Source organism: Physeter macrocephalus, chromosome 11, assembly GCF_002837175.3.
Source record: "Physeter macrocephalus isolate SW-GA chromosome 11, ASM283717v5, whole genome shotgun sequence".
Taxonomy (NCBI): Eukaryota; Metazoa; Chordata; class Mammalia; order Artiodactyla; family Physeteridae; genus Physeter; species Physeter macrocephalus.
Window position 1 is genome coordinate 157258716 of NC_041224.1, and position 15686 is coordinate 157274401.

At 57.1% G+C, this 15686-nt stretch overlaps 1 protein-coding gene across 1 annotated transcript; it reads right to left on the reverse strand.

The window, feature by feature from the left end:
- Nucleotides 1–1067: 1067 nt before the first annotated feature.
- Nucleotides 1068–15416, reverse strand: ISM2 (isthmin 2). Its single transcript, XM_055088816.1, has 5 exons — nucleotides 15285–15416; nucleotides 6726–6968; nucleotides 4984–5353; nucleotides 3131–3214; nucleotides 1068–1838 (listed from the first exon to the last, which is right to left on the reverse strand). Exons 1-5 carry the CDS (start codon nucleotides 15414–15416, stop codon nucleotides 1321–1323), a joined length of 1347 nt encoding a protein of 448 aa, XP_054944791.1. The 3' UTR covers nucleotides 1068–1320.
- Between the last annotated feature and the right edge of the window lie 270 nt (nucleotides 15417–15686).

Sequence of the window (15686 nt, forward strand, 5' to 3'; positions counted from 1 at the left end):
TGCACCCCGGAGCTCTGCCTGCCCAGCGGGGTTAGGTAATCACAAACGCAGCCCAGGGGAGCTTGGCTTGGACTGTAAGCAAGGGCTCCCTACACCCCTCTGCTCTGGTGGGGCTCCAAACTCTTCATCAGACAGAATTTGAAAATAAAGTGCTTTATTGCTGAGGTTCCCAGAGAGTTTCAGGGCAGCTGCCTAGGGGCTAGGACTGAAGTTCCCTACTTTTGGAGGTCTTTATGAACAGAGACAGTTGGGATATCAGCATTTCAACCACACAGAAGGCAAGAGAGTGTGGTTTCAGAGGGGAGGGGGAGATGGGGGGTGAGGGGAGCCAGGGAAGAGGCACGAGGTGTGCTGGGAGGGCTGATCACATGCACCTCTTCCCAACTCTGAGCTCAGAGTATTCAGCGACATCACCTTGGAAGCCTGAAGTGGGCCACAGTGGGAACGTTTACACCACAGAAATTGCCCAAATGCTACAAATTGGGGCTGTCCCCCTGCCACCTCCCCCGGGAGAGCTGATTTACCAGCTCACCCTGCACATGACCCATCCTTCTGGGCTGGTTCTGAACCCACCCCAAGCCTGGCCGCTGTGCTCATTCAGGGCGCTGTGATCTCCCAGCCCCACGCATTCCTACAACCTGGACAGAACAGAGGTGAGCTGGACAAAGAAAGGGACCAGAATTCATTGATCCGTTCTGCACCTGGATCCTGCCTTGTCTTGGCTGCCACGGCCTGTCTCTCCACTTACGGTCCCACTGATGGCCTTCAGCCCTAGACTAAAGCGGTGTCCAACGAATGGCCGCTCGGGGCTGAGGTTAACCCTCCCAGCGGGGGTGGGCAAGCGGGCCGCGTGCGACCGCTCAGCGCTAAGGAGGGCTGCTGGCCCGGGGCTGGCTGGCCGCTGGCCCGCGGGCCGGGACGACGAGACCGGCCCTCAGGGCTGGGGCTCTAAGTGACTCACCGCAGGTCCCGGGAATCAGGGTGTGTGGAGAGCCGGGCGCACACCTGAGCACAGAGGGAGAGGGAGGACATGGGCGTCCAGGCTGCGACAGCGCCTCCCAGCGGGCAAGAGGTGAGGCCGCCACAGATACGCATCTCGGGGCAGCCCTGGGGGCCTTGGGAGCTGAGCTCCCTCCTCTCACCCTGGGCCTTATACACGCTTCAACCTTCTCCCCAGCCCCACACCGACACCTTGGGGTGCTGACTGCCCCGCGTCAGGTTCAAAGGCAGAGGGCTCGAGGCACCAGACTGGCCTCACCAGGTCTGGGCCAGGCAGGGTGAGCGGCCCGCGGGGAAAGTTCTCCAGCACAGCAACCCTCATTAGAACTCCTTGGCCTCCTGCAACTGCGCCAGGTATTCCTCCTCGGGGGGGTTGTCCGTGCAGGCCCGGCCATTGTTCGGGGGCCGCACGGCGTGGTAGCGGCTCCAGTCCCCCTTACACAGGATCCAGGGCAGCGTGTCCACCTTGAAGTGCAGCTCGGGCGAGAAGTCGGTGCTGACGAGGTCGGGCGCGCCGGCGCCCTTGCCTCGGGTCAGCAGCCGGCTGCCCGCGTCGTAGCAGCAGTGCTGGGCGGCCAGCGTGCTGCTCTCCCCGGAGAGCAGAGAACGCAGGCAGAAGCGGGCCGTGGGCTGGTACACGTCCAGGCGCTCGCGTGGGCCGCTGGCGTCCCTCCACCGGAAGCTGCGGCCCTGGTGCTCGTCCTGCAGGCTCACGGCGCTGGACACGGCCTCCAGCGGGTACGCACACGGGCAGCTGGGCAGGTCCCGCAGCACCTGGCTCAGGTACTTGGCTAGGAAGTCACTCTTGCAGTTCAGCCACTTCTCACAGCTGTCCGCATCTGCAGAGGGCAGGGGAGCGTGGGAAGGGGACCGGTCAGCCCCTGGGGTGGGGTGGGGGGACTGGTCAAGGGCCAAGGCACGGAGGGGGAAGGCCTAGGCCCCAGCTGGTGCAAAGCTGTGGCTTGGTAGGGCCGTAGGGGCAGGAGGGGAAGGACCCACACCAGAGCGGGGGGCAGTCTGACCTGGCCGCCGCTGTTGACAGATAAGGGCAACCACCCACCACCCAGGCAAGCTGAAGCAACAGGCCGTGGCCGAATGGACGTCGGCCAAGGGGCTGGAGGAGGGGCCTACAGGCCCTCTGCGGAGCTAGGCCTCGTCCCTTTAGATGCTGGATGGCGGGAAAGATCCTGGGATCGTGGGGAATGAGCTGGGGTGGGTGGGGGCAGGGACAGCAGTTTTAGCCTCCTGGTAAGAAAATGTTTCACTGTTTTCACCACTGGCCCATTCTTGTTCTTAACTTTGCCTTTCTCAGGCTCACTCTGTCTTTCTGGGCCCCCTGTGACCCCTCTGTCTACGCGGCCCTCCTCCCCTCTCCCTACCTTGGAAAATGTGGCCTCTGACCCTGGCCACCCAGAACGAACTGCTCCTCCCTCTTGGCTGCAGACCCTTGGGCCCACTTGGCAGTGCTGTACCTAAGTTGGTTGTGTGCGTCTTTCCCCCGAAGACCTGAGCCCCTTGAGGGCAGGGACTGGGCTTGGTCTTCTGGGAATCCCCTGCCCCACACAGGGCCGGGTGCACCCTCCCGGCTCAGTGGGCTTCTGCGGCGCTGAGCATAGGACCCATCTGCAAGGGGCCTGTCGGCAGCTGCCCGCCTCCTTGTGGGGTGCAAGAGACACAGATGTGGAGTGTGCCGGGGAAAGCGCGGCCCGCTCCAAGCTGCCGGAAGGAGCAGTCCTGGAGCTCTGGACCCTGACCTGTTTTTGAGGGCAACTGCTCCCCAGACAGAGCCTGCCACGAGCCTCCAAGAGTGACCAGGGAGTGGAAGCCAGAATGTCCCCATCCTATCCTGCTGCCAGGGAGCGTACGCCCCACTAGATGATCTCCAAGCTCTGGGCTCCCCTCAAGACCTTCTTCCCAGCAGGAGTATCAGGCTGGGAAAGGCCAATGGGCCTGGCTAGGGGGCTTGGAAATGTTACGGTCCCCTTGCTGGGGAGGCTAACCTTCCACCTGGAAGATGTACTCTCTGCCTCAGTGGATGGAGGCAAAGATTCCTCCCTCTGCGGTGAGGCTCCCCCCTCCCGAGAGAGGTTTCCCCCAAACCCCCAGGGGCAGGGCCTAGCCCCCCACTGACCTGGGCTGAGCATGTCCGTAGCATTGTGGGCCAGGGGCCGCCACCCCTCACTGGGGAAGCCCAAGGGGTCCTTGTCCTCAGCGCCTTTGGGAAGAGAGGAGGCCAGGCTGGTGGTGCCGCAGGGCACCTCTGTGCTCCCGATGGGAGCCCAGCCCTCACTAGGCTCTCGGTGCCCGCGGCATCTGGGACAGGCCTGGCACAGGGCAGGACCACCGTGTGTGCGAGCTTCCTGCCTCCCCTCTCCCAAGCCCACCCTATACAAGGCTTACACGCCCACATTCCCAGGGACCAAGTCCAGCGTGTAAGCCGCTCCGTCTGCAGGAGCTGGGGCTCGTCTCACCAGGACGGGGGGCAGGTGGCAGGCTGGGACTCGGTGGCAGTGCAGGCGTAGCCACAGGGCCGAGTCCTCTGCTGGCTGCCACAGCTCCCACAGCAGGGAGACCAGGGGCTCCATTCCTCTTGAAGCTCAGAGTCTGCGTCAAGGCAGGGAGCCAGGGGTGAGGGAGCAGAGCCCACGGGGTGCCTTGGTGCGAATTAGCAGAAGGCACCCCTTCCTTGGGAGGATACGGCCCGGGTCAGGACGCCCCTAGACGACGGAGCATGGGCTGAATTTCAGCCCCACTCGTCTGCTCATCTGGGTACCCCTGTGCAGTGAACACCCGGGCAAATGCTGGAGGTGTCACAACTCCCAGCCACCCACTCTGTGCCCACACAGCAACGAAGAGGTAAAGCCACCTGGAGGCCACCTGACCGTGGCTGAGGGGACCTTGGGCAAGTCCCCCGACATCTCTGAGCTACAGTTTTTGTGCCAATCATCAAAACCAAGGGTGACAATACTTCCCTGGCACTGGGGGTATTAAAGAATGTCCCTGCTCCCCATATCCTGGTCTGAGGGACCCAAAATGCACCACGACAGCACCCACAGGCCTTTGGCTGCACGGGCCTGAGACCCAGGGCTCTCTGTGGAACCCCCAAAGTACTGACACACACACCCAGCTCTCTCCTCACTTCCCAGGCAGGCCTGAGCAGGCTGGTACTAAGTGTTTAAGGACAATCGATGGAAGAAAAGCTGAAAGTCATGAAAATTCTGCCTGTTAGCTTACATGACTTTGGTGAAATGGAAAAAGCCTGCTACGACTTAGTCTGAACCAACGATGAGACACCAGGGCTCTGGGGAGAAGGGCTGTAACTGTGTGTGAAACATGTCTGTACCCAGGGAAAACTGAAGCTGCAATATGCAAAAATAAAAATGCCTGTCATGGGGCGGGGGGCGGGCTTTAGGTGATATTTTCTGAATAGTCTACATTGTTATGTTGCTTTCTAAAAAAAAAAAAAGTAATAGCCCATACTTTGTTTACTATGTACTGGCACTTTAAAAGTATTAACTCACTTACTACTCTCTACACCCAGTTCTACGTAGTCAGGGTCGTACCCATGTCCATTTTAGAGAAGAAGGAACTGAGGCCCAGAGAGGTTAACTTGCCCAAGGTCACTCAGCTGGTAAGCAGCAGACCCAGGATTCAAACTCACACAATCTGAAGATGAGGTCAGTTGTGAGTGGTGGGATTTATAATATTTCTTAATTTGTTGGAAACAGATATGAATATATATATTGTTAACAAATGTCTGTTCTGCTTAGGGGATCTCAGGGCTGTTGTGAGGGTCAAATGTTTGAAAAAAAAAAAAAAAAACAACAACACAAACTTTGCAAGCTATGGGTAATGTTTAGCTGATGATGGTGTCTCCACAGGCCTAAGCTCCAGGCCTCCCCAGCTGCCCCTGCCCGGGAAGCTCTCACCCCCATTTCCACTCAGGACCTCCAGGGCCGGGGACGTCAAGATGGGGGAGCTCACCGTAGCTATGAGGCTCCTTGAAGGCCCAGTCCCCGGGGGACAGCCAGCCCCGCTCCCAGCCTCCTGCGGCCCCGCTGAACCCGTGCTCCTGGTCATCACCACTGTCTTGCTCATCGTTGTCCTCTTGGTCCTCACTCTCACTGTACTCTGGAGGGTAATCTTCCTCTTCCTCTTCCTCCTCTTCCCCTGGGGCTCTGTCCTTGACACTGGGCCTCCCTTCCTCGCCCTCCAGGTAGCCCCAGAAGAGGGGCCAGAAGAGTTCCTTGGCAGGCAGCCAGCTGGGGGCACCCTGGGACCAGTGATTGTTAGGCTCAGCCAGCAGGTCCATCTCCACCTCAGCCTGGGGGTCCTCCACCACTTCGATGGTCACCTGCAGAGGTACAGACACGCCCGGCCAGTGAGGGAGGGCTCAGATCCAGACTCCAAAGGCAGGGGAGATGACAAGCCTGGGGGCAGCGGGAGAGGCCCAACCTTTTCTCCAAACCAGCCCATCCTTTTCGTGCACCTTCTTGGTCTCCCCGGGCACATAGGGTCACAGTCTAAGACCCGGCTGTGCATCAGAATCTGCTGGAGATTCCTGACCCCCTGACCCCACCCCAGACACGGATTTAACTGGTGTGAGGTAGGGCCAGGCGTAGTGGTCCTAACATGTGCCAGGGTGGAGACCCACTCATTTAAGAAAAGCTGGGTTTGAATTCTGGCTCCACCAGCCCACAGGCTGCCCAACTGCTGGGGCCACTGACAGCCCTGAATCTCCATTTCCTCATTCTAGGGCCGGAAAATGAGGCCAAATGACAGCAGATCTCCACAACAGCCCTGGGGAGGGCTCTCGCCCACTACATTGTGGACAGCAAATAAGTAACGTGAAACCATTTATGTGAAAGTGAACTTTAAAAACATCACTTTTGGCTATTACAAAGTGATATGAGGTCACAGAACAAAATCTGGGGAAAAGAACATGCAAACTATAAAGAAGAAAATGGAAATCACCCATATGCCATCTCTACAGGTAACATTTTGGTGATTAACCTTCCAAGTTTAGATATATAGACACACACACACATACACACACACACACACACACACACACACACACTTTTAAACAACTTTAGAATGTTGTGTGTTCTATATTTTTGTGACCTTTTTTCTCTTTTGGTGAAAGTGCTTTGTAAGTTATAGATGGTACACAAAATGCAGGAATTATTGTCATTAGCGATTCGGGACTGACGGTGGAGTATGTAAACTTGGAATTCCACCAGCCCCTCTAGCTTTCTCTCCCATAAAGCCCCTCTGGTGGGCAGGCCGCCGCCCGTCCAGCCCACCCCGTCCTTCGTCAGGAGCCTGCAGTAAGGGCTGGGCCTGGGGGATGATCAGACCTTCAGCCTTTCTACTAGACCTCTCCCCATATTCCAGGAATCTCCTGCAGCTCACAAAACATTCTCTGCTCGTTTGGTCCTCATGACAGCCCTGCCGGGTTGGTGCTGTTTGCCCCTTGCTATGATCTAGGAAACGGAGGCTCAGAGAGCCACGGGACTTGCTCACGGTCTGCAGCTAGAAAGTGGGGAGCACTTCCACCTCCCACTGCTCCACAGGCAGGGTGGGGGCTGTCACCTTCTCCGACCTGCACAGGACCTCTGCCCTCCAAGCAATACTGGATGGGACGCCTGACCTCAGAGCTGAGTTCTTCAGCCTAGCTTCTCTCCAGGTGTCCACTGGGCCCACGGCCCCCCTGTAGCTCTCACCTGGATATTGGGGTTTGGGGCACTCAAGTCTGTGTTGGCCAATCCCGGCAGCTTCTGCAGCTCCAGCAGCAAGGGAGCGTCCTCTAGGGTCCCGGGCAAGGAGGTCTTGTCCAGGGTCAGGGCTGCTGGCTCAGTGAGAGCCCAGCGTCTGTGTCGGCGCAGCCCTGCCTGGAGGCGGGCTCTGGAGAGCAGACGGGTCTCCTCTTCTTCTCTAGGAGAGCTGGTGTCTGGGGAGGCCGAGACCTGAGGGAGAGATGGCGGGGAGGGGTGCCTGAGGTCAGCGCCCATGCGAACCCGGAAAAGGCTGGTGGGGGGCAGGGGCGGGAGCAGGGGGAGATTCGGGACCCCTGGGGGCAGACCAGGTCACAAACTCACCTTGAGACCGTGTATCCAAACATGTCTGCTTTAAAACCTCAGAGGGTGGACTGCGTCCACAAAGCGCTCGGGCAAATGATGCCAGCATGAGGCAGGAGAAGGAGGGTTCAAATCAAGTTTCTACACATGGAAGAAACACAGCCAACCTGCTCATTTCACAGATGAACAAACTGAGGCCCAGAGGGGAAGTGAGATGTTCAAGGCAGTGGTTCCAAAGTGCAGTTTGCAGACACTTGCCTCAGAATCCCCCAGGGCCCTTGTCAGAGAACAGACACCCAGGCCCTCCACGTCAGGGCAGGAAGGCTCAGGAAGGCCGACAGGGGCATGGGTAGAAGGCCCAGGCCCTTCTCCTCAGCACACTCCCCTGCCACCTGGCCTTCCCAAGCCATCTGTGTGGGGGCTGTATTTCTTGGCATCCCTGACCATAGCAACCTTCCTCCACCTGCTCACCTGGGGCCCGGCCCCTTTTCCTATTCCAGGCTGCTTGTGTGGCCGTCTGTCTGCCAGTTAATTCCCTCCACCACCCAGTGCCATGATGTCCACACTGGGACTGTCCTTGATGCAGCTCAAATAGTAAGTGAAAGCAGATCCTGGATGTCTCTGACTCTTGCTCTGGCCTTCCCTGCTCAGACAGTGGAGCACTGGGTCAGCACCTACATCCAGGCTTCAGCCATTGCCCAGGTCTCTACACCAGGGCAGAAAGAGCCCTGTCTAGAGCTGCCTCGTGAGCCTCAGGGGCCAGAAGCCTGTGGACCCTGCCTCACCCAGCCCACAGCCTTGAGCCCACCTCCCGCCTCATACCTCGGGCAGTGTGGTACGGCTGAAAAACATGGGTCTGGAGAGTCAGATCAACTTGGGTTCAAATCCCAGCTCTCCTTCTTACTTACTCATTCAATTTGATGATTTCCCATCAACAAAAGGAGAATAATAATTTCTACCTGGAAGGATCGTCAGAATTTTATTTATCAAACACTTCCACAGCATCCACTGTGTGGCAGGCACTATTCTAAACACTTAAATCACTCGTTTAACCCTCCCAACAACCCTCAGAGGTAAGGGCTAGCTGTCATCTCCATTTTGATCATGAAAACTAAGGCACAGAAAAGGCAAGTAACTTGACTGAGGTCACACAGACATTTACTGTTAGAACCAGGATTTGAACCAGGCAGCCAGAGCTCACACTCTTAACCATCATGCTCCAACACTGCAGGTGAGAGCGCTGAGAGTCTACTTCACAATCAGGGGCTGAAGCAGTCTTGTTTCTCATGTCTCTCCCATCTGACCCCCTCCTTCTGTGGTCCCCAGAGGCCTGGCTCCAAGGCTCCTGCACTGGGACTTCCCTGGTGGTCCAGTGGTTAAGACTCCATGCTTCCACTGCAGGGAGCACGGGTTCGATCCCTGGTCAAGGAACTAAGATCCCGCATGCCATGCGGCGCAGCCAAAAAAACAGAACCCAAAATAGCAAGCCTCCTGCCCTAAACACCTGGTCCCAGGGCAGCCGTGGGCCCATCTCAAACGGGGCCCAGAGTCTCTGGATGAGTGAAAGTGTTCTGGTCCAGATAGACAGGACAGATGAGAGAAGATGGATAGATGAGTAATGGAACAACCCAACCCCTTCTCTGGCCAATCCTGGAGGCCCGGAGCTTCCCCAGATGCCACCTTCCTACACCCACAATTCCACGGAAGCCCTAACTGTCCCCGCGACTTTGCTCAGCAGTTCCTCTGTCTGCAGCCTCTGGGCACAGAAACAGGCAGACTTGGGGCAGCAGCAGTTCAGGGTCTGCAGCCTTTCTAGCTGATTTAGATGCCCCAGCCTCCTGGGCACAAACACCAGGTTTCATCTGCGGACATTTGGCAATGACATTTGTAGTTGTCACAGCTGGGGCGGGGAAGGGGGTGCTACTGGCATCTAGTGGGTAGAGACCAGAAATCTTACAATGCATACATAGCACAACCTCACAGCAAGGATTATCCAGCCCAGAATGTCAACAGTGCTGCAGTTAAGAAACCTTGCTCTAGAGTCAGGCTGCCTGGGTCTGAATGCCAGTGGTGGCCTGGCTTCTGACCTGTGGGACCCTGGCAGGCGACATAACCTCTGTGAGCGTCCTCATCTGTAAAATGGAAACGGTGATGGGACAGAGCTCGTACCGAGCAGGCATTCAAAGTGTCCGTTTCCAGCCCTCCCCACCCTGGTGCCCAATCGGACCAGACGATGAGCAGGGACCATAGAAAGCCCTGGCTCAACATCACAGCCACACACACCACCCTTCCTCTCTTGGAGCCTCCTGCCCTGTGCGTCAGCCCCTGGGGAACTCCCCGGAGCAGAGGGGGACATCTGATCTTAGTTTGGGTTCCCTGAGAAGGCGACCCTGAGACAAAGATTCAAGGGCAAGTGGTTCCTTTGGAAGGTGATCCCTGGAGACGCCAGCAGGGAGTGAGGGAGCAAGTCAGGGAAGGGAGGCAGCTAATAAAGAATGCTCCATGAAGCCAGCGGCCACGGTGCACAACCGGAGGGCATCCAACTGGGCGCCTCAGTTACGCCATCAGTCGTCGGTTGAGGGAGGCTGGGTGGGGGAGAGGATGGGCACTCCAGGCGCTTCGGGCTGGCCGTGCACAGCTCAGAGCAGGCCCTAGTGCCAGCAAAAGCCCTCAGGCAACTGGAAGTGAGGCCTGCAGGGATGTGGGCAGAGCACTCAGAGCCCGACGTGTAAGCACTGTCTGAGCGCATCTTCCGTACCACGCCTGGACCAGGCCCTTTACATACCTTCTGACACTTACTCCAGCTAGGGTGTAAGCTCCGTGCAGGTAAAAATGTTTGTCTGCTTTGTTCACTCTGTATCGCATGCCTAGCACAGTGTCTGGCACGCTACAGGCACTCAGTAAATCATTTCGGAGTGATTGAATGAATGCCAGCAATGATGAGGGGTGAGTGTGACTATCTCTGTGTTAACGATGAAGCTGTGGAGGCTCAGAGAGGATAAGGGATTTACATAAGGTCTCACAGGTTACACTATGGGAGCTTAGGTCCAAACTCAGCTCTGCCGGATCTCAACGCCCAGGCACATGCGCCTGCACAGACAGACACTCAGGCCAATTACCTCTCAAGCACAACCCCCTCTGCATTCAAAAAGCGCTTCGGCTTTCATCTTCTTGTCTGGCCCCTGAAGGTGGTGGTTAACGAGTGCAGGCTGGAGGCCACATCACCTGGGATCAAACCCCAACTTGGACACCTACTGGCTGTATGACCGTGGGCAGTTTACTTAATCTGCCTTAGTTTCTCCTCCTGTAAATTAGGGAAAGGGCCGGCCATCCCTGTCTCATAGGGCTGTTGAGTTAGAACGGCGCCTGGCACATGCAGTGAGCGTTACCTAGAGGTGGTGATAGATAGTTCTCAGAGAGAGAGCGGGCAGCACCCCTCTCACCAGCACAGTGTTGGTTCTTTACATCTTATTTGGTCTGAAGACCGCTCCCCTCCACTACTGATGCAGATCTCTGGGCGGTGTATTTCCATGACATTCTGAAGCAAATTCTGAGGCTCCGGCCTGTTTAAGAACGCCTGCCCTATCCCACGGGACCACCTCCCACATCTTTTATGCTTAAATGTGGTTTCACGCGTGTACAAATACACAGCTCCATTCTTTTGGGGATAGTGTCATTACCCAGATAAACATGAGATATATAGATATACACCAAGATATGTCCCCACCATTCATTCATTCTCTCCCTCTCTCTCTCTCACACACACACACACACACACACACGCACGGGCCCATGCATATGCTCCCAGGCTTGGCAGGGCAGCCCTGACCCATGTGTTTCCAGTTAACATAAGAGCCCCCCCTACCCACACACCCTCACTGCATTGCTTGAGCATTGCCTGCTAACCTGCTTCAGCTCCCCTCACAGTCCCCCCACTCGCCCTTCTCCCCTCTGCCTCCTCTCAGGGATCAGGAACTTGTTCCGGATAATGAAATCCAGTTGCCAGGTGCAGTCCAGCATCTCTCCTCCCCACAGCCACTGCTAAGGCCCGGGCGCATCCCTAAGAGCCCGGCTGCACACACAGTCACCATGGCTTCCCGGAGGTGCTGGAACCCCATCATTCAAAGGCAGTTGCTTCTCCAGACAGGCCAGAGGACCACCGGCAGAGGAATGGGGTTGGACGTCACCCTCCTCACTGGTGTGCGCTGTTCTAACCCAGCCCACCCTGGCCTGGGAGGGAGACCTACCTCAGAGCACACCCTCCAAGCACCAGGGCTGGCTTCATGCTGTGTGACCTGTGCACTTGTACAGCACGCTGCACCGGGTTTACTGCTCTGCTGTTGCCATCTCGAAATGCTTAGAGACCCCACATTTTCATTCTGCACTGGGCCCCATGAACTATGAAGCCAGTGCTGTCGAGCACCCTGCAGGTACTGAGCCAATGAATTCTCCCAACCACGAGGTACCAGCATCACCCTCACTTCCTAGAGGAGGCAGCCAAGGATCCGAGAGGTGAAGGAACTTGCTCAGGGTTACACAGGGGGCTGGCCGACCAGGTTTGGAGGCAGATGATCTGGCTAGAGAGTCTGTGCTCTTAACCCTTGTGCTTTGCCAGCTCCAGGCTCGGGCAGCACCTTCTGGTTCATTGCCTCCCACTGTGGGGTGCGGAATCTGTTGAATGAACAAAACACTAGGACAGGATGTTCTGCTTTTCATATCCATCCTTCTCGTTGATCCTCATAACAACCAAGCGAGGTGAGAAGGGCAGGGACAATTAGGAGACTGAGATCCAGTGAGGCTGGGACTTGCCTGGGACCACTGAGCAGCCAAGCCTCCAGGCCTCAGTTCCTGACCTTCTTTCTCTCCCTCAACCACCTCTCCAGTGGTTCCGACCTCTCAGAGAGAGAAGAATGGTGTGCAGGGAGAACAAAGTTCATAGTCAAGGGGCGGGAAGGTGCCCAGCTGCAGGAGGTGGCGGAGGGCAAGGTCACAGGCTCGCGTCACACAGACCTGGGTTCCAGTTCCCCTTCTGTCAGTTGCTCACTGATTAGGCCAGAAAGACCCCAACCAAAGAAGGCCAATCTTCAGAAAAATACTGCTTCCCGGTGCCACCCATCTGGCAGATGAGACCTTTCAACCCACCATGCCCCTCCTGCAGTCCAGGCCCTGCTGCCAGGTAACTGGCTGGATGATGCACCAGGACTGAAGTGCTGCCTAAGTACCCCTACTACGTGCATGGCGCTGCCCCGGGCTGGCGAGCTCCTTCCTCTGTGTTTAGTCCTTCACCTCAGCCTGCACCCTCACAAAGTACTTCCTCCCACGGCAGCCGAATCCCTGCTGCCGCAGCCTGAAACGTGCCCAGCCCTGCCCCGTGGGGGAATCCTTCCTGCGGGACAGTCCTTGAAGCCGAGGAGCTGCCCCCTCTATCAATTCTTCTCTCTTGCCTAGTTCTAACCTCCATTACCCTCTTGTGGCTACAAGTCACCACCTCCCCTCCGCCCTGCCCCAGGGTCTTCCCTTGCTGGCCTAGGAGGTGGTGGGTGCCAGGGTTAGGTGCCCAGGGGCTGGAGAATTAAGCAAAGCTGGGTTTGGATCCTGGCTTAGTTATTGGACCCACTGTCAGTTTCCTTGTCCTTCAAATGAGGACAACAAGACTAGGAACACAAAATGCCCTGTAGCTGTTTGGGTGTTGTTCTGATCCCGACTAGAATAGAAGATACCCAAGGCAGAGCTGTATCATTCTTTGCTCGCCCAGCACCCAACAAATTGCGTGGCCCCAGGCCCTTGTAACGACGAGGCCACCCGCGTGGACGGTGCTTTCTCACCCCGCATGCCACCCAACAAAATGGGTTCTCATTCCCACTCGACTGGGGGAGTACACTGAGGTTCAGCAACAGGCCTGCCCAGAGAGAGGATGGCATATTTTGTTCATGATAGTAATGATTTCAAGACTTTAGATGAGCAGGCTGGAGCATGACATGCAAAGGTCTCAGTGTAGCTCTGGAAAGGCAGACCTGGCTCCCAATCCCACTGAGGCTTACCATCTCTGTGCCTCGATTTTTTTCATCTGGAAAATGGGAATGATGCCCATGTCAGATATTTGACAATGAAATAACATCATGTTAAGTACTTTGTACTGAGTCTGCCAGGCCCAAGGGATGCTTACTTGCCTGCAGTCATCCTATACCTTTGGATCCAGGGGGCGGTTTATGTTCTTCAGCTTCTTCACAAAGCTCTCTGGGCTGGTCAGCTATGTCTGGCACATCTCCAAGGCCCTAGAATAGCAGTGTGCACTCTCTCAACATGATTCCTCAGCTCACACCTTTGATGTGTGACTGCTTTAGCACACATCATTCACACCTGGGAAACAACATTTGAGCTGGACGGGACCATGGAGATGACTTAGCCCCTCATTTCAAATGTCAGGAAATTGTCCAAGGGGAGTCACACGTGAGTTAATAACCGGCTGGGACCAGAACCCCAGGCCTTGGGCTCCAAGCTCTGTTTTTTCCTGCATGCCAGTAATTTGCTTGAAAATGTTTTTGAGGGCTCTGCCAGGCTCCATACCAGGGTTGGGGATGTGACTTTGGCTCTGAAGTAACTCATCCTCTGGGCTGGTCTTGGGGGAAGATCTGGCAAACATACTAAAAATAATTACAATCAAAGGGGTAAGTAAAAAAGTATTTATGCCTCTGGATTTGTCTTCGGCTGTGGCTCCCAACAACGGGCAGGAAGGGGGGGGTATCCCACAGGAAATAACGTCTGGCTCTGTTGGGCAGTGGGTGCTACAGGCATCTAGTGGGTAGAGGCCAGAGATGCTGCTAAACATCCTACAATGCTACAACTCACAACAAAGAAGTGTGTAACCCCAAGATGCTGGTAGTGTGGAGGCTGAGAACCCCTGGTCTACAGGATGTACTCTCAACAGGGGCAAAAATTAGACCTCGGAGGAGGAGGCAGAAAAATCTAAGTATTATTGCAATACAGTGGTTTGTAACACTCCAAAGGGCCTTAGTGCATGAATAGAGAGCATATCTGTGGTATTAAAATTTCATGGGGGAGGCACTTAGAACATATAGAGTCTAAAAATCTCCTTAGGAGGGAGGGCAGTCATGAAAAAAAGATGGACAAACAAGGGTCCACCGAGATCCCCCCTTAAAATGCAGGGGACGTGCTTTCTTCCCGTTGCCTCTGGAGGGCCTCAGCAGCCTGGGCACTGACAGGGTCCCAAGCTCGGGCTCTCGCTCACTTCACTGCTCTCCTGCACCCGCCTCGGGCCCTGAGTGTCTTCATCTGGAAAATGAGAAGAGCCACTCTGGCCTCCCCCTAGAATTGCTCCGTGCACTGAGAGGCCAGGACCCCCTGCCACACAGGCCTGCTCCTGCGAACCCTGCAACAAGTCTGGAGGGCTTTGTCCCCATGGGGATGAGTCCACTGTGGTCCAGGAGGGAACGGCTGGACCGTTGACCCCTGGCGACGGGAGACGCGGGTTTTGACAGACGGTGATTTCTCTTCGTGTCTAAACTACTCTTGGTCTCACTCCTCTGTCTTCAGTCGCCCGCAAAAGCGCACTCACAGCCCCTCCCCACCCCCAGAAAGCGCTCCTCTACCTCTTACCGACCTCTTCTGCTTGTTCAAGTACCTAATGATATAAAGGTCCCACCCAGCAAGTTTGAGGCCCCCACTTACTACCTCACCTTCTCTCAATTCACACCCCAAAGGACCCAAATCCTTTGAAGATTTGATTGAAGAGGCTGCACCAGGGGCTCACTTGACCGCTGGAACCTCAGCAACACCCGCCCGCCACTCCGCAAAGCGCTGCGGTCTTTGAGCATCCTCCGGACTCCTCTCGGAGCGCGCACCTGAACCGAATGGCTGCAGGAGAGGTTCGCTCAGGGCGAGGCAGCCGCGGGGACGCGGCGGGCGGATGGGAAAGGAAGCCGGGCCGGCTGCAGGGTGTCTGCGCATCTCACTCAGCACAGAAGTAACGTTTCTCCCCAGGGTGACCAGCTTCACAGCCCAGGGGTGTTTCCCGCAGGTCCGGCGCACCTGGCCACCGCCCGGTGCCCGCCGACGTCCGGGCCGGTCCCGCCCCTCGCACTCGGGGGCCGCCACTCGTGTCCCGGTCCTGCTCCCCGCGCGGCTAGAGCTGGGGGCCGGGGGAGCAGGGACCCAGCGCGCCGCAGCCCGCGCCCCGCCGCTCACCTCCGCCAGCCTCACGTGGCTCCAGCCGGGGCCCCGCGGCTTCCGCAGGGGGAGCCCTCGCACCGCGGCCAGCAGCGCGGTCAGCAGCACCACGCAGAGGGGGAGCGCCGCGCGGCCGGGGAGTCGAGGCATCCCCTCCGTCCCGAGGCTGCTCCGCCCGGCGCCTTCGCGCCTCCCGGGCCTCTCCGGCGAGTCTGTTGACGCCGGGCCTCGCCTCCTCCGGGGGCGCGAGCGCTGGGACGGCGGCGCAGGCCCGGCAACGCCAGCGCTCAGGGCTCGGGAGGGGAGCTCCGGCGGCCGCGGGGTCGCGAGGGGCGGGGGCGCGCGGCTCTCCTCTCTCTCTCTCTCCTCTGTCTCTCTGCTCTATCTCTCTTCTCTCTCCTCTCTCTTCTCTTTCTCTCT